Source organism: Gavia stellata, chromosome 2 (genome assembly GCF_030936135.1).
Source record: "Gavia stellata isolate bGavSte3 chromosome 2, bGavSte3.hap2, whole genome shotgun sequence".
In the NCBI taxonomy this organism is placed as follows: domain Eukaryota; kingdom Metazoa; phylum Chordata; class Aves; order Gaviiformes; family Gaviidae; genus Gavia; species Gavia stellata.
In genome coordinates, this window is record NC_082595.1 from 9,148,881 (window position 1) to 9,175,602 (window position 26,722).

The following is a 26,722-nucleotide window of genomic DNA, read 5'->3' on the forward strand; positions in this document are numbered from 1 at the left end:
TTTGCAGCTGTAGGATGTCTTTTTTAAACTAATCCGCGGCTGCTCCACCTTCCTTCTTTATGTAGCACATGTGTCTTCTACACGCTTCTGTGCCCACACCAGTCTAACATAGAGACAATGTTACTACTGGGGTATGGTCCATCTGAATGAGACACCTGGGAGTGTGTCTTGTCTGTGTGCCAAAATGACTCTGAGGACTCATATATTCACAACAGGAAGATGAACAGAGGTCCCAGTATCTCTTTAACCTACTGGGGCATATCACAAATCATTACTCATTTTGCTTCTGAATTTTGCTCCAAGTATTTTTCCAAGTCCGTTTCCTGAAGGTTTGAATGCACCGATTCTTTTTTCCCACGCAGAGCAGAGTTCCTAGCCTGAGCCAAATCTTCCATGCAGTGTGCAGTTTACAGTTGTCCCACAAAATCAGAATTGCAAAACCAGATTTAATATAGCAAGAGAGTGAGGGAAGTGAACTCCTTGCAGTGATAAATTTTCTGTATTTTTGCTATAAAGAAAACTTTACTGTGCACAAACAAAATGAATGAAACTTTGCAGAGCTCTTATATTTCAACAGGCTTTAAAAAAGAATTAATGAGAAGTCTGGAAGACATCTTTTCCCAGATGAAGTGAAGTATTATTCTTGTCATTATGGCATCATAAAATTATTTTTTATTGTTTTCTCTTCAGGGGTTCAAGACAGATGATAATTTAGATTTTCTCTAATGCTAGTCTATGCTAGAAATGCTAGACCCGTAATATACCAGTAGATCATGAGGTTTATGCTATAGTTGTAGCTTAAGGCAGTGACATATTTAAGTGCTGAGCTTAATGTTACTGGAAAGTCCTGGCCTACAAAGACTGAATAGAGCAAATGAGAAGAAAAACATCACCTTTTCCACCAGGTAACACAATAGTTTGAGCTCCAATTGCTTTGATGTCAAATACAGTGCCCCCTTTGAGGACAAATAGAGCTGAGAACATGTGGTTTTTAAAACAGGACATTTCAGAGACAAAAATTTGGAACAGCTCTTTAGCGTAGTGCATTTTTTCATCTTTCTGGTCCTGCATAGAAACATCACAATACTTTCAATTGCTTTGTTAACAAACCCCTATAATGATATTTAGTTTGAGGGTGTTAATGGAAATTTTAAACCACACTAACTTTAGTAACATCATCTCAGACTGAAGACCATTGCCAACGTGTTGACCTGTGCATGGAAATGAGGAGTCAGGGATGTTTGCTTCAATATTATGGATTAACTAAACCCAATCCCTATTCTGGTTGAATGCCATCTGCATACACCATTTAGTTTTGTTCTCCTAGTCATGAAGACCCTGATCCAGAATCCTTGAAAAGGCAAAGGAAGCTTCCGTTGATTTTTGAAGTGCTTTGAAACAGCTGCAGTTTAACTTCTGAAGCTATCAACAGTTTTCTGTTTCACTTTAAGAAAAAAGAAAGAGTTCACCTGTATGGTCTATTGCTGTGTGGTGGTTGAAAATCTTGTCACTGGCTTCTTAGCTCTTTGAGTCTTAAGTGAATTTAAGCAGAAGTCACAGCTCTGAATTCTAAAAACTAACTTTAGATGGCCAATGTAGGCTAGGCTGTCTAATTTGTCTTGAGAGAGAGTGAGGCTTCTCTGAAGGGCTATTTAAAACAGAAGTTAAACATAACATCTGACGTTCCCTTTGGAGGAGCCTCCCTTCCTCTGCACAGAGTATAGAGAGTAACTGAGAACATTAGCCACACAAGTTTTGTGTCTGAATGTAGGAACTCTGACTATTTCCCATAGTGCCTATATTCATCTTTGAGCACTTGAATACCTTTACACGTCTGGCCTAAAATGACTAAATTGTAGTAATTTCTTTTTGGATTGTTCATTTATAATGTGCATATGTGCAGCTAATCAATAGATGAGACAGTGAAACTAGTGGAACTTTCCTCCGGCTACAGACGAGAGAGCAGGCATCCCTACCTGCATGAGCAGTGTGCTTCTGGCCTGCTAAGAGTGACTGCTCTGCACAAAAAGGTGCAGAGTGAATCTCTTTTTCCTGGCATGGATTGGCATAATTGGACTGCACCTTTCCCAAAATGCTACCTGCACACTTCCATTTACTTTCAGCCTGTCTCTATTTGGAGAGCAGGTATTTTCATGAAGGAAGTGTAAAGCATTAAGGGGAGGAATGAAAAACCTGGTGAAGGAAAGCCTTTCAAGAAATAGGGGTTGGTATACTTTTTGGCTCATCATTTTTTAAAATACCCAGTTCATTTTAAAGGTAACATTTTAAGTTCAGTCACATATTCAGACTAAACTTTGGCCTTTACAATGTAGCTCCAAGTAAATTGTTTATGCTTACCTTTTAATATCTCTCAGAAGTGATGACATACATAGGAGGGAAAGTTTGAATGAAAAGCTTGGACTGTTCAGTACAGGGCAGAGAAAAAAGAATAAAACAGTAGGAAGTAAAAACCTTTTAGTCTCCTTTAAAATGTTGCTTTTATTTTCCATTGTGTTGGCAGAAAGCAGGGATTTAAAGCTGTGAATTGCCTTGAGGCTGTGTTATCTTCCCCTACTTAACAGCAGTTAGAACTGCTCATTTTTGCATGTGTTGGGTGAGAGAGACAAGGACTCAGAAAGATTGAGAAAAGGGAATAAAGTAAGCTTGCATTTAACAATAATATGACACATCTATTGTACCTGTGTAAAATGGGATCTAAACAAATAATGATAGTTTCCTGAAGCTGCACACAGTAACACAGGGGGCTATCCTGAGACAATTAATTAATGTTTGTAACATGATGTGATATCCTACCATGAAAAGTCATATATAACTGCAAAGTCTTAATTTTATGGAGCACAACTGACATTCAGTGGCATTTTCAAGGAAACTGATGTGGGAGTTCACCTGCAAACTATGTTAAGATTCAGATTGTCCTTGTACAAGTCCCCTTAAAGATTTTCTTCAAACTTTTTTTTCTCTTTATGTTTCCTTTTCCCTGTTATGGCTGTCGAGCTGTGCTCAGGCAAAAATTGAAAATAATTGCTTTTATAGGGGAAAAATAAGGGATTTCCCCTGTCTGTTTTCCATATACCGAAAACATAGTCAAACTGTCATTTTCAAATTTTACAGAAAATAGAAATCTTCAGATACTGTGCCCAGGTAATTTTAAGATCAGATGGGAGAAGTTTTACAGTGTTCAGACAATTTTCTTCACAATATCATATACGACATAATTTGAAAGGAGATGAAGAAGGCAGCTTATAGCAGAGATATATGTAGTCACAAATGTCATAGAGCAGCAATGTGAATGCTTGGAAAACAAAACTTCAAATTAAACCAAAAGCCAAAACATTTGATAATGACAAGGGCATGTTCTTTCTACAACAAAGCAAAACTTACTGCTGCAAGATACTGTCACTTGAGCAGTTCAGGAACATAAATTATCCATTTTTATGGATAACAAAAACACCCACAGTTTCATTACATTGGTTTAAAATTACAGAAGCCCTTCTGCAAAACACTTGCCAGTCCGGACATTGCTAGAAAAAAAAGGATTTGAGACTAAGATGACGTGGACTGCACTGATATGGCAGTCCAGATTTTGTTTGTTCTGACAAAAGCATCTAACTTAATTCTGGCCATCAGCCAATATAGCAAATAGAAAATACGCTTTTTGGCATTAGGAAAAATATAACATTAACCCCCTAATGCTCCATATTAAGGGATGTACCCCCTACCATTTGCAGGTTTGAGCCCTTAGGCTCTAGCTGCTGTTTTACAGCAGCAGTGTTTTTTCTTTCTCGTGCCATGCCTACAGACAACATATAGAACAAATCCATGAGGGGAACACCACTCCTAAATGTTAACAAATAGTGGATGGAAAGTTGCTGCTCTGCAGGAGCACTATGTGTGGTACTTCTTTTAAACATATTCTTGTAATTCAGCTCTATGAGTTCACTAGTTGTAACTGTAGAGGTACAAACCCCAGCCAGTGTTTGTGTCCTTGCCTTCCCTAGCTTTTTAGCTTCCTTGAAGGCACATTTCTATCCCAGATTATAAAGCTCTTTCTGAAGGATCATTCATTCCCATTCCCCTTGTGACCAAGGCAAACTCAACAAACTGCAAGTTCTGCAATCCCTTGGTGTGTTTATGCAGATTCCAGATTATGCAGTGTGTGAATTTGGAACATTACAAGATCCTCCCAGCTCAATCCTGTAGGGTTTGACATTGCTTTAATATGATGCTGGATTTCATATACCATGAAGTCTTTGCTGATGTATCTGCTCTATGCTCTCTCACTCCCATCAGCTCTCCACAAAGCATGCCCCCACTCAGATAAAGACCAGAATATACAATATATGTGCATTTTACTGAGGGTAACACATAATTTTTTTTTCAGTGGGGTTTTATCTCATGCTTTATTGTATCTCAATAGTATTAAAATTTTTCCTTCAGATTCTGCCTGTCTTATTTTGAAGAGAAACCTAGTCTAGTTCTTCATGTCCAGAATGATTAATGAAAGCAAAAAGTATCCTTCAGGTTAAGTAAGGATGTCAGATTTGAACTGACCAAAACCAAAGTTTGGGGAAGACAGTCCCATCAGGTATCTAGTTTATAAAGAGCTGCTTCCTTCATTCTCCATCACTTTCTCATGATGAGGAATAATAAACATGGTTTAAAGTAGAAAAATGGGGGGGGAGAAAGAAGGTGCAAAACTATGGTTTATTATACAGTAGGTCTTGTGAGTGTTGTTAGAGATAAAATATTGTTAGGAAAACATGTTGACATCGTCCTCTAGATGGTGTCTATAGTGGAATGTCATGTCATTGGTATTTTGGTTTATTTGATTTATTTAGGCAGAAAAATCTCTTTCTGGATTGCAATATTTCTTAGTACAAATTAGACAAATACAGATGCAAATACATTTTTGAAAAGGTGGCACTCAGCAATGTTTGATGAATTTTAAATAAATAATTATGTAAGAAAAGAAACGAAGGAGAGGAGAGGGGAGGGGAGGAGAGGGGAGGGGAGGAGGAGAGGAGCGGAGCGGAGCGGAGCTTACTGAAATAGCATGGAGAAGGGTAGTGAAGCGTTGACTTTGCCCAAAGAGGTTTTTTTTAAGGTTTTTACCAGCAAAAGTGCAATATTGTTCGTGGCTTGAAAGTCTATTGCTACCCAAAGGCCAACATAGTGACTGAAGGCAGCTTGCTAAATGTGCTTGATTTCATTTTAACGTGCAATGCATCCTAGTTTTCTTTGTAGTGCTTTGCTTTCAAGTCAAAGCTGGGGATTCAGACGCCTGGTGAGACTGCAGCAGGTCCCCAGGTGTGCCAGGAAAGAAAACTGTCTGCTGTGAAAATAGGCACCAACTCCACTAGACAGATTCAGTTGCATGCAATTCACAGTTCCTTACATGCTCTGCCAGAAAGGAGGAAAATGAATTGCAAGGTAATATTTCTTTATCAGGTATTAATTGTTGTTTGCAGAACATTTTAAACTAAGGTTACTGCTGTTTCTAAAGGTTTCTCCCTGGTAGCCCATGTAGGACTATTCACATAGGAAATGATTCAGTTATGTGCTGAGTGAAACAGGGTGTGCAAATTAGTTTTTTTATTAAAAAAAGCTGCTAGCATGGTACTGTTAGAAAAGGACGGGAACGTGGAGTCACAGAGGATAGACCACTAGTGTTCTCTGACGTTGATAATAAAACTACCACTTGTTTTAAAAATAAATTACAAGAACGTTCTTAAAGTTGAAAAAAAAAAAAGCAGTAAGTTTGCCAGGAATCGCAAGGAAAGAATATTTTATGATCATGTTAATCAAAGCTTATGTTTTAATAAAGAAGCCATTTTATGTGCTTCACCTTGTTACTTGAATCTACTCTAATATATTTTTTAAAAAATTTTCCTAAATTTATTTATAAAAACCAAGCCCAAATATAATGAATTCCTGAATGTCATTTCCTGGCCACTGTAGAAGAAAAGACTGCATTGATCCGCCTCAGGGCTGGGAAAGGAAGAATGCCTTTTCATCTCAACCAAAGACAATTTGGAAGAATATTCCCTGGGCAAAAATGTTTCAAAATTATTTTAGATTTAATAAGGAAATGTCTGGCTTTACAAACTTAAAAATTTTATTTAAATGTTTATTTATTTTTCTTTCATAATACTTGCTCTTTTATATACCTTAAAAATTATCACCAATGTGGTACATGTTACTGCTATTGAAAGCCTGTTGGGTGATATCAAATAATATAGTAATGATTTTAAATGAAAAATATGTGTTGAAAGGCAATTTTAAAATTATAAAATGAAATGCAAAGTTCTTAAAATGTAAAATTTTAAGAGTGAAACTTACCAAAACAATTAATGAAAAAATCTAAAATTATCTTTTACACAAACTGGGAGGAAAATAAATAGTGGAAATTTTCCATTTTCTGGTAAAAATGGAAATTCTGGTCACCTCTACGCAAGATAATTTCTGGTAACATGAATAACACTTTGTTTTCTGTTTGCCTAACCTTTGAGATTTTTCAGTACTACCATGGGAATAATTTATATTCCAGTCCACACTGCTACAGGAAGGGACTCATAGATTGCTTGTGTATCTCTAAGTTATATCCTTGTGAATTTGAGCATAAGGCTTTAGGAATAGAGTAGATTTTTTAAATGAAAGACACAGTGTGCATGATATAAGCCTGAGAAGGAAGGCAACCCAAAGGACAAGTTAGGGTTTGCATATGAATATGAACTCAGTGCAATTTTTAGAGTGAAGGCAGGAGCTAAGAAGTAGGCTGGGAAATAAGAGTGAACATCAGAGTCAAGGTGGAAGCACTCCCAGTGCTTTGCAGAAAATGACAAAGAGTCTGGATTAGATGGGGAACTGGACAAGAGGATAATGACAAAGGTGAGGATAAACTGAGCATCTTAGTGCAACCCCAAGCATTCCCCATCACTTCTGTCACTTGTGGAGGAATCTGTTTGACTTCCTTGATGGAGAATTTGAAAATTGGCATTGGAGGATGGTCGGATTAACGTTCTGACTGCCAGGAGACCACAGCTTTCTCCTCCTTTTTCCAGGGAGAGTTCAGCATCTCTGCCTCTGTAGACAAGGAAATGTCATACTGAATTAGCTTGCCATCATTTATGTCTGGAGGTTATGAAAGAACATGTTTGGAACCCTGTACCACTACTACGACTAGCAGTGTGGTAGTGTCTGATGCCACTGAGTTTAGTTAGAGATTCACAGAAAGAATGAGCTGGCTTTTTAATCAGATATTGAAGATACCTGCCAAATAGGGATTGCTGTACGAAGAGAAGATAGGGAGAGAGAAGAAACCAGAACCTAAACTTAACATGACTGGTGATGACTTGCTGAGTTTTGATGATTACCCCTGAAGAAGGGACAGAGATACTCAAGCTGCCTGTTGGGCAGCTCTTCAGTGGTTCGGAGATCTTCTGATGTATCATCTGTCACGTCCTGAGCTCATGCCTGAGACCTGGGCAACTGGGTAAGCTGGTCTGCCTTGAAAAAAAGAGGAAAAGCCCAGAGTGACACCACTGGAAAGTGCTGCTTCATCAGATCAATAGATTCAAAGATGACTAGGTTGTGTAGTTGTATGCAGTTTAAACATTTGTGCAGGGAGTCCACCCACGCCGAGTATTATTGACAGCTACAGATCAATGCTAATTTTTGATCATTTTCAACCTACAAAGACCTCTTGACCCTGTTGCCACCTTAGGGGCACTTCAAGTAGTCAAAAGCAATCACAGTAGGTAGTGTAAAATCATCAGACCCTTGAAGGCTGCGCAGCCTTGCCCATGCCCGGGAGGAGGACCGAGAGGTAGCGAGGAAGGCAGGCACCTTGCATTATGGATGCCGCTGCCTTTGAACTGCATGAAAGACTATGCTAATTTGTTTCCAGACTTTAAGTGACTTCTATGCTCATGAATTAAAAAATAAACAAACAAAAAAGGCAATCTGAAGCAAATCTTGACAGATACATTATTCATGATTCATGTTCTTTTGTTTTATGTTTTGAAAAATGTGTTAAAAAAGGTTTTATTTTAAATAACTTTTATCCTATTTACAGTTAGAAGAGTGGCATTAGCTGAGGAGCCTATTTGTTGCCGTTAACAGCTTGTGCTGCCACTGGCAGTGCATGCAGCATTTTACACAGCAAAAACAGAGGTGCTGTCCTGCCTGGAGTAGTGGTGGTGCTGCCACTGCTGCACAAGGGAAGGGGATGGGGCTGCCAGAAGCAAGGGCCGTGTCAAAGGCTGGGCTCTGGGCTGCAGTGCGGGGATCAGATCACGGTGGCTCCTCACAGCTTGCCTCAGGTGTCCATTTCTGTAGTGTTTACATTGAAAGGATGGGCCTTATAGGAGGAATGTGAGAGTGCACACGCTTAAATGTTTGCTGGATTATTCTTAATTTAATGACTGAATGAGTAAGAATGCTTTGCAGTAGGAGACAGAGAAAGGAGGGTGCGGGCTTGTAGTCCATCAGATTTCATGGTCAATCTACGAACATCTTAATGTTCGCATTAAAATTTTATTTTGTTGGTTTGCTTTTAATGGTGAATGAAATCTGGACTGTCAGCAGTGTGTAAACATGGGATATATGAGTTCATGGCTTCGCAGACAAAGACTGGGAGAATATTCCAGGCAATGATTTTGATCCTGCGCCTGTTGAAGGCTGTGTCGTTGTCTGCTGAAGCCAAAGATTACAGCGCTATCCTTTGCAAGGTGTATTTTGCTATTTATATTTGACCATTCCAGCAGGACAGTATTTCTAGGCAGAAAATGTCATGGGAGGACATAGAGTAATTCTTAAAATGAATCACTGAGACTGCTATCCATCCTCTTTTCAGCATCAGCCTTTGAGCTGAGCAAATTCACAAATGGCAATGGCAGCAGTGCAGGGGGAGAAAATGTGGCTCCGTGTTCTGGGAGTACGTCCCCTGAGCTTACTTCAAAACCAAACAAAACAAAAATACATGTAAACCGTTTGCTCTTCAAGAAGTATCTGTAGGAGCCAAGGATAAAAGTCATCCCTGGAAGGAATGGTTTAGCAGTCTCCAGAGAACATGATGAACTGCAGGCAAGGAAATCCCTCCATCCTTGTTTCATTTCAAAGTGTGGGGAGGATTGTAAATAATTAAATCTTGGGGTTTAGTGGGAAAACGGTAGAGGGTGATGAAAAATATGCCGGTCTTCAATGTAAAAAAAGAAATCAAGTGTTTTGCAACATTGCTGTCACAAAACCCCACCCTGATGATGCAGCTGATTAGAAAGCAGAGCCATTGCTTTTTGTATGATGCTTGTAATAATGTGTTTGTACCTTCAGAGAGCCTCTGTGTAGCGGTTCAGGGGCAGTAATTTAATGTTTTGTGCTCCTTTCCTCCCATCCCCACCCCCGAATCATGGAATGTAAATTTTAGGCTTTTAAAGTTCTGTTTTGAAAACCTAATAGATAACTGTCCTCATAAAAACTATTAATACAGACTACATCCAATTGTAAAGCTAATCTTAATCATGTTTTGTGCCAACATAATTTCTGATGCCAAATTTTTATGCTAAGCATGAACTTCAATTTGTGCTCTGTTCTTTAACCTGCAGTTCATAATTTTGCGTTCAGCTGTATAGGTTTTTTGGCTATGGCAGTTTGAATGCTTCCACTTTCAAGGATCTAAGCCATAAATGTTTATTAAAAGAATCTATAATGAAATCAGTTTTGTTATTTTTTTAATGGCTGCCTTGAGTATGTTGGATGACTGAACGCACGTTGTTAATCATTAAGTACTCATGTTACAAAAAGTGTTTGATAGTATTGCCATCTAGGGGCTGAACTAAATTCTCCATACCGAAATAAACTGTAATTGAACAGGTGCTGCTATTGACAATATACATATGTTTTTGCTTTATAGCCCACATGCTTTCCATGTTTCTTATGACAAAAGATATCTCTAAATGTCCCACAGCAGCTAGAGCTTTTTTATATATAATCTGTTCGAGGTGATTGCTATTTGCATTTGAGCTTATGCTTTTTTGGCAGTGATGACTGGGAATTCCTAACAAAGAATTATACTTTTTTGCATTATTAATCTTGCTAGTGTTTGCCCTGTTTAACAGAAAAAGGAATCATTTATCAGAAAAGTATGTTTATAATCTGTACTTGTGGCATCTTCAGATTTAATATTCATAATGGTCATTCAAATGCTGTGCTATATTTATCTAAAAGACTAACTCATTGTTGTGAGGAAATAACTATTTAAATATTTATGATCTAACTTTTAATATTTTAAAAAAGAAATTAATATTTCTTTAAAATTTGTTTCTCAGTCTGATAGCTTAACAAATGTTTAAATATTAAACAATTGGAAGTGTTAGCATTTAACAACTTAATATGACTTACTGAAACAGGGAAATTGACTTTAGCTGCTTCTGCCACAGGAAGAAAACTGAATTCCTGTGCTCCTCTTCTTGAGATCTATATAATTAATGCACAAGCACAACTAAAAATGAGATTAAATATGTTGGTGATCAGCTGAACTCCTTTCTTCCTCGCTCCTCTGATGAGACAAATCTGAACAGTGTCCTACTGAAACATGTTACTCCTGTTCTTTGTTAGCCACTGTATCTGTTGTGGCTGTTCAAACTAATACCACAGCTGTATCACCTTCCTGCCTAGATCTGAATTTGTGCTGAGGCTCGCCTTGCCTCGTATCCAAACAGTTTCGGGTCTGTGTCCGATGCTGTTTGGGGTAAGCTGGATAAAGCCGTGAGCTGCGATGCCAGTGGCCCCTTCTGGCCATGGCTGAAGTCCCTGGGTCTGCATCCACCCGCACGCCCCTGTGCTGGGCTGTGGTCTGGTGTGGTGGCAGGTCAGCCCCAGCCCTTCTAGCCCTGGCAGAGCCCAGTGGGATTCGCAACCAGCTGTGTTCCTCCTAGCCTTTCCCCACCGGTGCGAGGCGAGGGTCTGGCGCCCGGGAGGGCCGAGCCCGTTTGCCTGTGTCCCTGTCAGCAGTATGGCTGCTTCCTCCAGCCTGGAGAAACAGGGAGGGTTCTTGTAAGGCAGCGGGTTGCCTCACAATTGTCTTACCTTGTGAATTTATCTCAAGCGATATCTTTACAAAGCAGGAACATAGAAACCAGTTTATTCCCTCCCTCCCTCTCCTCTCTTCCCTCCCCTCTTGCTTTTAAGGCATTTGTTTTCAGTAAGGAAATGAAACTGTGCTCTTGGAAACACTGTTGCCATCCAGATTACAATGCTGTAAGAAGCTAGAACAGGACAGCATGCCTATCAAATGTCACGTCTACACACAAGTTGTGTAAGGGTTCTGTAGAGGCAGGCACCACTCATACCACAGATTTTTACATGTGCTTGAATCCTTCAGAGTACCGGGCACTCTCATCCTCACTGAGCAACGCTCAGACACATGCTGAACGAACTGTTTGCTAGCTGAGATTTGGCCTGTGCAGCACTCCCCAGGAGTCGGCTCCAAAAGCTCTACCATCATGATAGGTATTTTTTAAAAGCTAAGATTTTCTTTTTGAGGTTCAACTACGGAAACCCACCAAAAAATCCTGGTAACCAGATGCGGTATTCTGCAAAGTAGTCAGAAGCGACCCAGAGATGAGACCTCATTTTCCAAGTGACATAAACCACAGATGCTGATTACTTTTTTAACTAACTCAAACATCTGTATTCTTGCTTCAGGGAACAAAGCATCAGGCTCATTTATTTGGATTGAAACCTTTCACAACATATCATATTCACGTCGTAGCTGTAAACAATGCCGGGCAGGCTTCAAGCCCCTGGACATCTGTGCGCACGTTGGAAGCTTCACCCAGTGGCCTGAGCAACTTCACTGTGGAAAAGAAAGAAAATGGCAGGGCTTTGCTGCTCAAATGGTCAGAGCCCTCCCAACCCAATGGCGTGATTAAGGTAATCTTCATCTTGACACTTCACTTGATCAAAAAAGAGAAGGGAAATGCTGAATATCAAATTAAAACATTTTTGCTGAAGAGGACTCAATCAAATGCATTATACTTTAAAATAAGACAGAAGTCCTATGTAAGCACAAGGCACTCTGTGAGCACTCTCTGCTTGTGGTTATATTAAAATGAGTATTAACATTCATGTGCTACCCCGTGACTGTAAATATTCATTTACAGTGAACCAAATTGTTCACTTAATGTATAGAAAGCTGCTCATGAAAGCTTATGATCTTACTTGGTGTGCATTAGACATTGCCAAAATGCCTTCCTAGAAATCCTGGGTTTGATAGAATGTTGTTCTGAAATTTGGGACTTCTTTTAGCTCAATGGTTTCAACTGAGTGTAAACCTTTCCCTCCAATGTTTGCAGCTAGAGGGGTTTATTTGGAGTTTTTTTCTTAAGTGATTTTCTCTAGAGTTAGTCTGCAAGAAGCTTTGTGCTAGCCAGTGAGAGCCTCCCAATGAAACTTGCTAAGAAACAAACATAATGAAAACCGTCACTACGTGATTTATGACTGCATCCAAAATGAAAAAAATCATGGGAATTGGGTTAAAACATTCCTTTTGTATCAATGATCTGTTTGTGTGCTGATTGTTACTAGTAAGGAAGTAAGTTTCTGAATCATTGGTGAATAGTCCTTACCCTATTGCAAAGATTAAGGTGCCTCATCTACTGGTTATTGACAAAAATTGTTGATTTATATTTTTTTTTCCTTTTATCCTGGCTTCTGTCCTTTCTTCCCTCCCTGCCATTTTTTTCTTTTTCTTTCTTTCTCTATTCACCAGACCTACAATATTTTCAGTGATGACAACCTGGAGTACAGTGGTTTATCTCGCCAGTTCCTCTTCAGGCGTCTTGAGCCGTACACTCTCTATGCCCTCGTACTGGAGGCCTGCAATGCGGCAGGCTGCACTCGTTCTCCACCCCAGCCGGTCCGAACAGGTGAAGCACCCCCAGTGTCTCAGATGGCACCTGTGATCCAGGCAGTGAACGCTACCAACGTTGAACTGAGCTGGTTGCAGCCAATTAATCCAAATGGAAAAATAATTCGCTATGAAATTATTCACAGATGCACAAAAGAAAATGCTGCAGGGTACAGAGCAACAACAGAAGACGAGAAAATTGTTTTCACAGAATATAACACTGAAAGAAATACATTCATATATAATGATAAAGGTTTACAGCCATGGACAAGGTATGAATATAAAATACGCACCTGGAATGCAGCAGGCTACACTGACAGCTCCTGGACAGTAGCAAAGACTAGTCAAACTGCCCCAAAAGGTCTCGTTGTCCCCAAGTTATCCTTGGCATCAGTTAACCCCTGTAAAGTGCTCATCTCGTGGGCCTCCCCGGCACAGCCCAATGGTATTCTGCAGTCATACAGGCTGCTAAAGAATGATGTTCTCTATCCTTTCAGCTTTGACGCTGCTACTTTCAACTACACGGATGAAGACTTACTGCCTTATTCAATGTACAGTTATGCGATAGTTGCCTGTACAATGGGAGGCTGCTCTACCAGTGAACCAGCTACAATACAGACACTGGAAGCAGCTCCTGCCTTAGTGGATCCACCATCTCTGCAGGCTGTCAGTGCTACTCAAATTAATGCATCTTGGGCACCTCCCCAAATACAAAATGGAGATATCACCAAGTACATATTGAAATTAAACAATGAAGAGTATTATCCTGGCAAAAGTTTGCAAATGTTGGTTTCTAATCTACAGCCTTACACGCAGTATGATTTTGCATTGGTTGCCTGTACTGCGGGGGGGTGCACATCTAGCATATCCCAGTCAGTGATGACCATGGAGGCTCCACCATTAAATATGGAAGCTCCCAGGCTGCTTGTCATGGGCTCAGAGTCAATTGAAATCACATGGAAACTTCCAGCTAACCCCAATGGTAAAATCACAGGCTACGAGCTAAGGAGAGATGGTGTTCTTGTTTACTCGGGTCTGGAAACTCGGTATCTTGATTTCACCCTAATGCCAGGCATGGAGTACAGCTACACTGTCACCGCAAATAACAGTCAAGGGAGTGCGACCAGCCCGTCAGCTCAGATAAAAACCAACCCCTCTGCTCCATCTGGGATGTTGCCTCCTAGGTTGCAGGCATGGTCCTCAAAGGAGATTTTGGTGGCCTGGGATCCTCCTATCAAAGTAAATGGTGACATTAGAAATTACACAATCTCTATCCACAAGCCTGCTGAAACAGGAAAGAAAACTGTTGACTTTGATGCATCTCATGTTTCCTTTCTGAGACGGTCGTACATAGTGGCAGAGCTACAACCCTACAGTAGGTAAGTCTGGAAGACCTTGTTTGTTGAATAAAGGCTGCAAGGTGGTTCAGTGGGTTGGCAGACAGCTTAACCATCTTGTTTAGACAGAGAGTCAAACCCATGGGGTTTTTTTTCCTAAAAAGCACATGATAAACCCAGGATTTTTAAGTTTATAGTAAGAAAAGCTATACATCATCTTGATGAATAGCATAGGGTTGACTTTGGTTGTAATTAATACAAGGGGCAATTCACTACTCTGCTATAGACTCCAAAACCTGCAGTCTTATACTTGTGTATCTTTCGCAAGACGTCTGCATTCAAGAATAAGTAAGACTTCAGTTGACAAAGTTCAGGGTGGGGAGACCAAAGACCTGTTAGCTAGCCCATTCACAGTGTAGCTGAGCCAAGGTTAATGGAGTCACACCAGGAACATGCTCGCACCATTGAGTTGAAAACAAGCCACTTGTGTTTAAGTGAAAGCTAAAACTTAAGAGAGGGTACCAGACTCGGCTACAGAAGGAACACACTTGGTACTGAACTAATATCTTTCCCTCTAATTCTTGATTAGTTACCTGACCTTTCCTTATATATTTGTGTAGGCATAATTTGTGTGTGTTGCATGGTTGATAAGTTTGTCTACTATTTACATATCACTAATCTAAATCTTTACATATAACTAATCTAAATCCAAAGAGAGAAGAGTAATAGAGTGTAGCTCTATAGCTCTCAAATGATATCCAAATCATCTTCTACAATGAATCATCCTTTTGATTCATATCATCAAAATCAAAATGATTTTGATCACTTGACTCCTGCAGATGTTAACTGTGTTCTGAAAAAAAAGTAACAAATGAAAACCCAGCAAACAGCATTCTTCCTTTTTGCTACGCAAGGCACAGCATATAATCTGTGGGTTCGTACAAATTGTTTTCTTATTAAAAATGTCAAAGACCAAGAGAAATCAAGAAATGCCCCAGATCTCATGCACAGTCTATATTTGTATTTGCCATGTTTTAATCACTTTGTTCCTGATTTGTGTTCCCAAAGGTATGAAGTACAGCTCCAGGCTTGCACAGAGCTGGGTTGTGCCTCCAGTGAGTGGGCATCGGTACAGACACTGGAGGCACCCCCGGCAATGCAGCCTGCCCCTCTCATAGAAATACAGACAACAGCTGGGGGCTTCCAGTCGAGTTCTTCTATCCTGTGGACTGGCCCACAGCAACCAAATGGGAAGATTTTATCCTATGAGCTTTACAGAAGGCGAATGACTCAAGCCCACATAAATTTAGACCTCACACTTGTTTACAACGGTTCTTCAACCTCCTTCAAAGATGACAAGTTGCTGCCTTACACAGAATATGAATATCAGGTGGGAATTGAAGCCATTTAGCAGCTCTGATTATGATTTCAGTACACTTTGGGAACCTTACTGTACATTTACAATGAACATACACATCTCATTTCTAATGTTAATAGTATTGTGATACCTGAATGATTATTGTTAATATATTTTAAATAGTTGAGAAGCTGAAAATAATTTTGCACAAGCAATATATTCATTCAGCATTCATTTTTTTTAGCTTAGTCCTAAGTGCCTGTGTTTCTTGTATATTATATGTTTGTATACCCTCCAGAGCTTTTGCAAGGTTCTAATGTTATGTGAGTAGTGTGAAATTCTAGTTCTTAAAAGGCAGCTTAATTTTGTAAGTTTTTCTTTCTTTTTCCATCCTCCCCCAATCTGTTATGAATTAATTTTTACTTTATGATCTTAAAGTAGTTTACATTAAGAGGGACTGGGGTTGTTTGTAAATTAGACGTTAGGATCACAAGCAGTTTTCATAGGTGGTTCAAAAGTGAATTTGCTGTTGATGGCTGGTGTTACTTCTCATGCACATAGGTATTTTTACTATGGTTTTTCTTATGAAGCTAAGACAAAGCAATGAGACCAGTTCTGACATTCTTTTACCTGTAATTGTTTTCTACGTCAAAGTTATAAGTTTCAGCATCATTTTTTTATCATACAGTAATAGTCATAATGTAGGGGGCTTTACTTGGTTTCAGCCTATGAACTAAGAACTTTGCTATTTATAGCCACCTGAAATCTTTCCCAAGTTTTTATATGAGTTAGTGGAGTTTAGACCCTCACCAAAAAAACAGACTTGAATTTGTTCTTTCTAAAAGTAAGTGGATGTAGTATTGTGGCAGGATGAGGTTGATTTTTCAATATTATGTTGTCTATGAATAGGCATGCTTATTTGCCACCAAACAAGATACCAGTAAGCCTCACTACTGATTATGTACACAATATTTGTACACATGATATATCTGGAAGATGAGTTTGGCAATGTTCAAATGTCTTTACAACCTTCTTCCTAAAAAAAAAAATTAAAAAATTGTTCAAGCATGTTTACATATATATGCATTCCAACTCCTGAGCTGCTGCAAGGTGGTGGCAATCTTTTTTTTTTTTTTTTTTTTACAGGCTCATTTGCCTTATAGGATCACAAGATAATTCAGGTTGGAAGGGCTCTCAGGAGGCCAACCACTCTAACTTTCTGCTCAAAGCAGGGCCAGTTAAGAGGTCAGATGAAGTTGCACAGTGCTTTATCCAGTTGCATCTTGAAAACCTCCAGGGAGGGAGATTGTATAATCTCTTAGGGCAGTCTGCTCCACTGCTTGACTGTCCTCATTACGAAAAAGTGTTTTTGTTACATTCAGTCTGAAAAACCCTCTCTTTTGCTTGAGATTATACCTGTTTTGTCTTGTCCCCTCTCACCACATACCATTGTGAGGAACCTGGACCCACCTCCTCATTAGCCTGTGGGTACGTGCTGTGGGACTGCAATCAAATCCCTCCAAAGCCATCTCTTCTCCAGGCTGAACAAGCCCCAGTCCCACAATTTCTCCTTATAGGCCAAGTTCTCCAACCCCAAATACCTTGGTGGCTCTCTGCTGAACTCGCTCCAATTTATCAATATCTTTCTTGTATTCGGGGGCCAAAACGGAACAAATGCTAAGTAAAGGTGTGTAATCACTTCCTTTAATTGTCTGGCTACGCTCCTGTTAAACAACTCAAGATGCTGTTGGCCATCTTTGCTGCCAGAGTACACTGCTGGCTCATGTTCAGCTTTCTATCTACCAAGACCTCCAGGTCCTTTCCAGCAGAGATATTCCCTAGCTGGTCAGTCCCTACCCTGTAATGCTGCAAGGAGTTATTCCTTCCCAGGAGCAAGACTTCGCATTTGTCTTACTGAAATTCATAAAGCTCCTGATGACCCATTCCTCTAGGCCCTTCTGAATGGCAGACCTGTCCTTCAACATATCAGCTGGTCCCCTCCAGTTTGGTGCTATTCACAAATTTGATGCGAGTACACTGTACAGATCAGGTTGTTTGTTAGCTCTGCTCCACTGCTGCTGTTGTGTTCTTTTTGGTAGCCAGAAACCATGAAGAATTACATCTAAAAAGTTGCTTTATCACATTAGTCTGTCCAGCTGCTACATGTACATGTGTCGTAGACTCACCGAGTCATGTAGGTTGGAAGGGACATCCAGAAGGAAGGCATATAGCTTAACTCCTTTCTTGAAGGAGGTCCAGATAGAGCAGGCTGTTCAGGGATGTGTCCAAGGATGGAGATTGTACAGCCTGTGTGGGCATCCTGTTCCAATTTCTGACTACATATCTCTTACTTTTCTTTGCATCTAATTCCCTTGTTTCAACTTGTGTCCCTTGCCTCTTGTTCCATTACTGTCAGAGTCCTGGGGCCTGGGAAGAAGGCATGCAGTGGCTTTCTTCATAAATCTGTTCCAGCAGCTCTAATTTGGGTGAGAAAAGGATTCTGAAGGGACAATTATAAAACTATTGAAAAGAGAGACTAGGATGCTACTAAAAAAGTATAGTCACTGCACTATTCACAAAGCCTTTCTTTTCTGCTTGACAATCACAAACCTCTTTTTTTCCTTCAGATGTTTCTGGATTGGCAGCTTGTCTGTAAGGTAACAGCCAGTGTGAAAAGTGCATCTGTTAGCTTTGTGCTGAAGGAAATGACGAGCATCTGTGAGCTGCTGCTTCTTATTGCTGATTGCAGGTCCACGTTACTTGATTTCCTTCAGTTACTTAATGACGTCTTCTTAAACTTAGCAGTACAGGAGATGCTACAATAATACTTTCCAAAGCAAAAATAATAGTTACTCAAAGCCTGCAAATTTATTGCACTTTAAATATATGAGGGTATATTTTCCAGTTGTCACTTCTCTTGTGACGAGAGCTGTTAAACCTTTCCTACAAACAGCACACTTTAGGGTGAACTGTTTGTGTTTTAAGTCCTACTACGTACAAATACTAAGGTTTGCATTTCTTTCTCCTAGCTTTCCTTTAATGCCTGTGTAGGGCCCATCTGTTGGCCACAACAGTGTAAAGTCTGCTCTCCCCTTACTGTAGTTTCCTTACAGCAGAACAATTGTTAGACCAGATCTCCTTGCTACTTTGGACAGGATCTGTGAAGAATGTGAATTCAAATGCAGATGGGGCTGAGTAGACAGCAAGCATTGTAGCAGACCCAAGCCCTACTTATTAGTCAGGAATCTTTCTTAGATAAAGAAATACTTCCCAAGTTGGAAGTTGTAGACATTGGCTGTGGGATATTCTCAGTTGCATCAACTTTCAATTATCTCTGTCAGAAGCTGGTTTTTGGGAAGTTCATACCACAGAGACGTTCTTGAGCCAAAGTTTTTAATATCTATCAGTGAAGGATAACAAAGAAAGCCTCTTGACCAGATTCCTGTGGCTTACCGTGCTGTATTCAAGACTTTGCTTTTTATCTCAGTTCTACTCCATAACTGGGCCAAGCTGTTGACTGGGACCCTAAATCATTTTTTGGTTTTTTTCACTGGTGGCCATTTATTTCACCATGAGAGCTTTTTGCATGCATGTGTTTGTCTTCTGCTTATGTCACTTGCAGCAGTCCTCTGGGATCTATTCTGAATCCCTCCATTGTTGACAATTTATATCTTGCCTGTAAGACAAGTTATTCATAAGTATAGGGCTTGGCTTTTGCTATTATGCTGATGAAACCCAGATTTATATTTCACTTAAACTGGATATTGATTCTGCTGTCTCTGCATTTGAGGCTTATTTGCTGGACATAAAACTTTAAATGCAACTGAATCTCCTCCAGCAGAATGCAGATAAAATCAAAGCGCTGTGATGGGACTCTCCAGCATTTTTGGAAGTATTGAGATTTAGTTCAATGAACCCTGACAGCTTCTTTGGATCTGAAGTCAGGATTTTGGATTTGGGGGGTTTTGTTTTTGTTTTTTCCTGGAAACTTCAGCTGAATATTTAGGGTTTGTATGACTAGATGCAACTGGTGCACTTTCAGAAATGATGAAGTGACTTTAGAAGCTCATGCTGGTCAAAGGGACTATGCCCCCTAAATGCTCAGGTCAGTATTGTTCAAAGAAGCACTTTTATTCTTTAAGGGCCAGATCTGCATAAGCATATTAGCACCTGCCAGGTTTCAGTGGGTTTTTAAGAGGCATTGAAGTGCCTGCTGTCCTGTACTCAGAAATAATTACTTAGATCTTTGAAATTCCCTCTATCGGTCTATTCGTACATTTAAATATTTGCATTTTCTAGAGCATCTGGCCTTTTAGGTTATTTGTTGGAATGCTGCCTGAGATCCTCAGCTGTATTAAACAGAGGCAATGGCATGATATCCTGGAAAAATAAAACCTCACTTAAACAAACTTTATAACTCATGAGGCCTAATGAGTTTGCAAGTGTAATCTTTTGATTCCTGGAATATTTTTGAAACAAAGTGTGTAGGCCCATCTCAGGAATTATTGAGGATGGTGAGCAATGTTACCATATAGCAACCTATCGGGTCAGAGCTGGTTTTCTCAGCTAAGGGAAGGCCCTTTTGAACAGAGACTTGTGGCATTTAGTGCTATTCTGCAAAGCAGAGCTGTCAGAGCATGGGGTGATTTCCATGCAAGTGCAATGTCACTCCTCCACAATTGCACTTAATTGTATACTTAAGACTACTTCTTCAGATTAATGGCTTAATGTCTTCCTGGTTAGTACACATCCTTATGTCCATTTGGCAGGCACAGAACATGTAAAAGACAGAAATCTAGGACTGTCACTTTTGAGAAAGTTTTATGGCTCCCTGCAGAGGTTTATTCTCTGGGATGACTATCCGGTGCACCAAGACAGGGTCTGCAGCGCTGAAGCTGTCTGCCTCCGACTGCTGCTGGAGGCACAGCATCCCTCTTGCTTGTGAAGTGTGCTTCTCACACTCCAGTTACTGCAGCCAAGTGAAGGGTCTAGGAAATACCCCGAGATATACCAGGGGAAATATGTTTTGGGTCCTCCATCTTGGACTCTCAAAGAGAAAACAAGTCATATTCTGATTTTGGAGAGATAAAGAGAAAAAAATGGGTGCAAAGTCATGAAGATTAAGGAATAACCAACTACGTGGAATGCAGAATATGTCAGGCCTCTTGGTCACTTTTCAGAGATGACAAGAACGACACTTGGTTTACCAGCCTGTCTGTCAAATCATTGGCTGAGCTCCAGTTTGTGCTGCTTAGTTACTGACAAACAGCTCAGTGACTTCTGCAGCTTAAAATGGGGTGAAACCAGTTTTCTGACTGGCCAGTGATGGGTAGTCACCCATTTAGAACATCCCTCATATCTGGATCCTTTTCATCATTTTAATTCACCATTTCTTCCCGTCTCCCTGACAGAAAGATGCACTACAAAGTAGTGACACAAAATAAAATGTAGATCTTTCTTGACCTCACTGCTTGTTATCCCCTCTTCATTTTGCTTGGAAGAGTGTTTTTTCTTACAAGGTTTGTTGTGCTCCCTGCTTCCAAGTAAGAGTTTCTCATACTACACCTGCATTAGGCTACTGAGCTTGACCTCAGCGTCTGAAAAGTGAAGCAGATGTAACTATATTGTTTCACTGATGTAATGGCAATACTTACTGTAAACACCCTTTTGCAGAATGAGATGCTTCCTTTCCCCTGGTAGAGAGTACACGGGAGGGAGAAGGGCCATTTGAAACCACGCAATTTCTTTCATTAAGCTCCACTTCAAGCACTATGTTTCTGTTTTCAACAGCACCCTAAATTCAAGTGCATAAACAGTGCATTGATGCAACAAACCTTGATTTTTGTTCATTGAACTATATACGGATATTAGACTGGATTTGCTGGCTTCCAAAATTACCAGTGAGACTGTTACAGCACCACTCTTGCAAGACCCTTCTCGGTAAATTGTGATTCTGACATAGTCAAAACCATGGCAAGCTATCCTTTAAAAAGACATTAGTGTGAGTACCAGGGGAAAATATACTCCAGGGCTGTAGATGACTTGATACGATTTCCTTGATTGTATCTTTTTATTTATGAGGCATAATTTATGACTGCTGAAAAGCAAACTAAAATGAGTGATGACTAACTACAGCCAAAGTAATAAATCAGAAGCAGAGAAAGAAGTGGTGATTTTGATCGAATCTATTGAATTAGCTGTTGCCCTTAGCCATTACAGGTATTGGAAAGACCTTTTAATATCTGCTTATCTCTCTCATGGGAACTTGGTAACTATCTCATTATATACCCATAGGAAACAAATTATTTAATTTTCTACCTTTTAGAGTTAAACCTGTTCACATCTCTCATTAATTACTGGTGTTATACTATGTTATATGAAATGAGCTTCCTTTAGAATTTGGTAATTTTGTTTAAGTCCCAAAGTGTTTGCCTGTTGTCTTTCCCTTTCCCTTTCCCTTTCTCAGAATGGGTTTAGTACTTTTATTATTAGTATTTGAACAGTGAGGAGGAATAGCAATGTTAAGAGGCTCAAATTATCACAGTGCTGGAAGCCTGGACCTAAAATCTATCCCATTATATGTTTATGGCCTCCCTAAGGATGCTAACTGAATGTTGAAGAGGGAAAAGTATGGATCTGAGGATGGGCAATCAGGAAGCACACTTTGTTTACTACCTTTTTGTACCCCTAGTCATGAGTGGACACGATATTTTCTTTCCCTTGCCTTTGCTCTGTCCCCCGTAGACTGCAACCACTTTTGAAACTTTCTACTTTGCTAATACCTGCCTGACACTGCAGTGCCCAGATGTGAATACATTATCCTAATGCTGAATGCTAGATTTTGGTACACAAGCTTTGTGCTCTGAGCTGCGCTGACATCGCATAAGTAACTCCGAATTACCCAGGCTGCCCACCAGTCAGTTCTGATGAGAAGAAAAACTTGTGAAGGGTGCTGCAACTGATGGCGAGAGGGAGCTGCTCGGGTTTTCTCTAATTTTTACCAGCCAAGATTATGGTCTCTTCAATTTTCTTGCAGGCTGCTCTTCAAACACAATTAAAAATTGGCGGCTGTGTTTCTGAACTTACTGATGTCATATCTTATATATCCATAAAATGTCTTGCTATCTTGGAAAAGAATTACACTGTGAAAACTCTGCATTTATGTAAGTGTAGGGTTAGAAATTGAACAAATCTGAGTCAAGAAATCCAAGGCAAAGCCTCAAAGTAGTGCTGTGTCTTTGCAACCTCCATGAAACAACTCTAGAAAGAGAAGAGTGGTACGAACTCCTCACTGCTACTGTTTGTCTCTCCTGGCATGCACTGAGTAGTGCCAGCATTGAATCCTTTTTTGGAAAGACCAACAGTGACAGGTGTTTGGAGCCTGTGGATGTCCTAAGGGCAGAGACCCAAGTCATACCTGACTCTTACACACAGGAGTAAAGAGTTATGTGCACGTGTGAAAGGGGTGGCTTGGTCTGACCTTGTGGTTCCCCAGAACCTACAGCACTACCTAACTGCCCTACAGCTCTAAGCAGTGCTCAAAGTAGGTAGTGATTTACTAATAAGACTTTTTTTAAGGCAAAAGGCTGTTTTCTGAGTGCCTGCAGGAGGTCAGTGCAAGCTGCTGCCACATACGGAGCTGAGATCTTGTCCCTCACAGAGGCAACTGTGAGGGACTGCAGATTAACTGCAGTGCGAAGCAGTATGATGCACAGTGCCTGTAGGATGTGGCGGGAGCCAGGAGTCGCAGCTGGTCGGTAGTCAGCTGTTTGGCTCTCCCTCCTTTCTGCTGATTTCCTGCAAGCAGGAAGGGTGAGCAGCATCTGGCCCCCATGCAAAGCAGAGGATCCCAGCTCTCCCTGACCTGGGAAGTCAGCAGGAGCTCAGGACTGCTGCCTTCAGACAGGCAAGCTACTGCCAGCCAGTCCACCCTTCTGCTTGCTGCTGCCTTGCCACGCTTCAGCAGAAGTGAATGAGATCACTCCCATAAGGGAGAGTTTCTCATTCTCTGTAGGCTGTCATCTGCCTGAGGCTCCCCTTTGCAGGAGCAGAGTGGATTCCCGCTCGGGGACTTCCCGGTTGGTCCCTGTGTTTGCAGCCATAATACCTGTCACATTGTTTGAGGCAGGTCTGAGACGCAAGTGGTGTGAGCTGGCAGGTGTTCGCACATGCACAACGTCCTCTGCCAAACTGCTGCTCAGTCAGCCGCGGTTGCGCTTCTTCACGTAATCGGAGTCGTGTGATCAAGGGATTGCTTTTATGTTTTGGGGAACTTTTGGCCACACACAGTGTTTTCTGCCTTAATCCTGGACTGTCTTTGTCCTTTGAGGGGGTTTAATTTGAGTGCTTTATTTTGGCAGCTTCTTCACCTTCCTTCTTTCATCACTGTGAGGCCATAGTGCTTGCCTGGTTTATCATTGGTTTTCTTTTTCTAGTGCCTTTCCGGTGCTGCAGAGTTGGAGGAGCTGTGGAAGCATATATCCAGCTGTTTCCCTCTGTTCCCGTTAGTACCTCCTGTATGGAGTAAATACCTTCACATACGATCTCAATTTGATGAAAGAAAAGCTTCTTTTTTAGTTTAAAACATAGCTTCCTTGGTAAGGACCTGGGGTTTCAAGAGTGTTGCAGCAGATGAACCTGTGTAGCTCAGGGATGGAGTAAGTCATCTAATGGGCTTCTTCCACTGTCAGCATCTACAATACCATAATTTTTTTGCATCCATGCCCAAGGGCTGTTGTGATTTTGTTGCCCTTTATGGGAGGAGTCATTACTCAGCTTTACTAAGCTTGAACAGGCTGGGCTCACCATGGTAAGGCTGTGGCCATCTTCTCAGCACTTCCCTGCCTGATCCTTATAGGTTTTGCCCCTTCTTGCTGTGCCGATGAACCTTGAGGTTGCCCGGTGATCATTTTGAACAACAGCTGATCACCGGTTTCTTCTAGAAGCAGAGATCTGTGAAGGCTCATTTATGATGGAAAAAAACAAGCTTAGTTACCTGTAACTGGAATTCTTCAGTCCCCGGGGAGGTTTCCCCACCTCTCTCTCTCTCTCTGGCTCCACTTCAAAGTGCAGTCTGGGCCAGGGGCCAGCAGATTGGTAAAGCATTTTAAGTAGTAACCCGTGTAGCTGATTTCGGAGCCCTCTCCTGGCTTTTTTGGGACAGTGCAGCCATTAACAGCAGCACATCTTTTGGCAGGGTGCTGAGCCACGCACCATGATGTCAGACAATGCTTTTGGAGGCAGTATATTCAGAAAGTCAAGTTAGAAGAAACTTTTGTTGGCTTTCTGCTGTCTGTGTTTCGCCATTCAATACATCCCTGAGATGTGATTGCTTTTTGTTTGCCCCACGTTCCTGTTTGCTTTTTTATAATCTTCTTACATTATAAGCAGCAGGTAATACTGCTGCCTGTTAAGCTCTTTACATTTCTATATGAATGCAGTTGAATATTTTTTGGTGCTGATTATCTCACAATTTAGAAGGAATTTCTGTGAGCCCAAAAAGCTTTTTACAAAAGTCCAAACCATGACATTTCAGTTTAACCAGGCTAGCCAGGCAACAGCTTTCATCCATGGCAGTTTTGTGGTGACTTTTTCAGGATCCATGACCAAACCTCTGATTTTAACAGGCATTCCTCATTGTGGCTTCTGTTGCCATGCTGTCCCATTTCTTCATCAAAGAAGTGGCTAAACATGAGCATTTCCATCTGCAGTCAGTTCTGGGCACTTACTGCTCCCTCTGCAAAGGCTGACCAGGATTTACTTGGATGGCGATTCTCAAAGGGAAATATTTTTATACCCATCCATCCTTTTACAGATGTTTGAGCAGAAGCAGAGGGAGTTGAGGGAATCCAGCTTAGGTCAGTGTAAATCCAGAATTTAGATCTGCAGAAGTCCTGTTTAGCTGTCACAGCTGTCTCAGAAGCTGGCTTTAGAGAGTTTCACACACACCTACGGGTTTTCTGCTGGAAAGGTGTCTTGGCAGGGCTGAGTAGCTGGTGTCTGCCTAGAAGGCCCACTCAGAGCATGCCTGTCTGCCAGGCCCACACACCTGCGGCCATGACCTCAGCCTTTTTTCGAGAGGAACAAGCATGTGATGCCTGGGGGAGGGACCACAACCTCAGGTCCCCCACAGTGCCCTGGGGAAGGGCTGGGGAACCACGTCCAGTCCCGCTTGCTCGGGCTCTGCCCGGTCAACCTTGATTTCATTGTGCTCATGCAAAGTGAAACAGCCCCGAAGGGAGCACTGGGAGCACCCCAGGTACAAAGACAGGTCACCCGCTTGGGCATTACCACTCTGGAGGGCGGCAGGCTTGACTGCTGCCATTGGAGCATGTGATTGAACTTAAACTACCTGCCTCCTGGAGGAGTCCTTTAACCACTTACTTACTTAGCTGTAGTATGAAAGGGGATGAGCATCCCTTTTCCCTCGTCCTAAGACAGTGTTTTGAAAGAAAGAGCCCTTGTTTGTCTGAAATAAGACTTGTTTTCTAAAAGACAAGGCGTAGGCACCTATGACAGGAGATCTATGGGGGAAGGTGTCTCCATCCAACCCTCAATGAGGCGTCTGCTTCCCAAATGAGTTGCATCCCACTCTCCTCCGAAATTCCTAGAGGGTCCCATTCTGAGGCTGAATTCCTATGCTACACTCTGTTCCTAACTCATCATCTTCAGTTTTGCTGTGGACAGCTTGCTCAGCAGGTCAAGTCCGACATTGTTACGCTCTGTGCTCATCAAGGCCACAGCCTGGTTACAACTGGAGCATTTGAGCTCAGGTCAGTGCTGAGTCGATGCCAGTGGCACGCTCAGAGCTGCTCTGTCCGTATGTGGCTTATCCTTTCCACAAAGAAATAAGCCCCTTGAAGTGAACGACCATGGGCAAATCTTTGTAGCAGCTGGAACTGAACTGAGATAGAGGGTTTGACCTACTGCAGTAAAGTGAACAGAGTTTGACTTTATGAAAAGTTCACAACAGAGATATATTACTGATTTCGCTGAAAATGAAAGTGCTTTGGCTGAGCTTTTTATCACAGGGCATCATCTGTACTTACGTAGTGTTTCACTGGATGGTGCTGTATGTTACTGATGGAATCACGCAGGAAC

General features: G+C 41.1%; 1 protein-coding gene across 1 annotated transcript in view; it reads left to right on the forward strand.

Annotated features, from left to right (window-relative positions):
* Window positions 1-26,722, forward strand: part of USH2A (usherin) — a 388,501-nt gene that overhangs the window by 347,320 nt on the left and 14,459 nt on the right. The window contains exons 62-64 of the mRNA XM_059835821.1: window positions 11,725-11,952; window positions 12,791-14,307; window positions 15,334-15,655. Coding sequence (XP_059691804.1) covers window positions 11,725-11,952; window positions 12,791-14,307; window positions 15,334-15,655 — 2,067 coding nt within the window. The remainder of the gene's footprint in view (window positions 1-11,724; window positions 11,953-12,790; window positions 14,308-15,333; window positions 15,656-26,722) is intronic.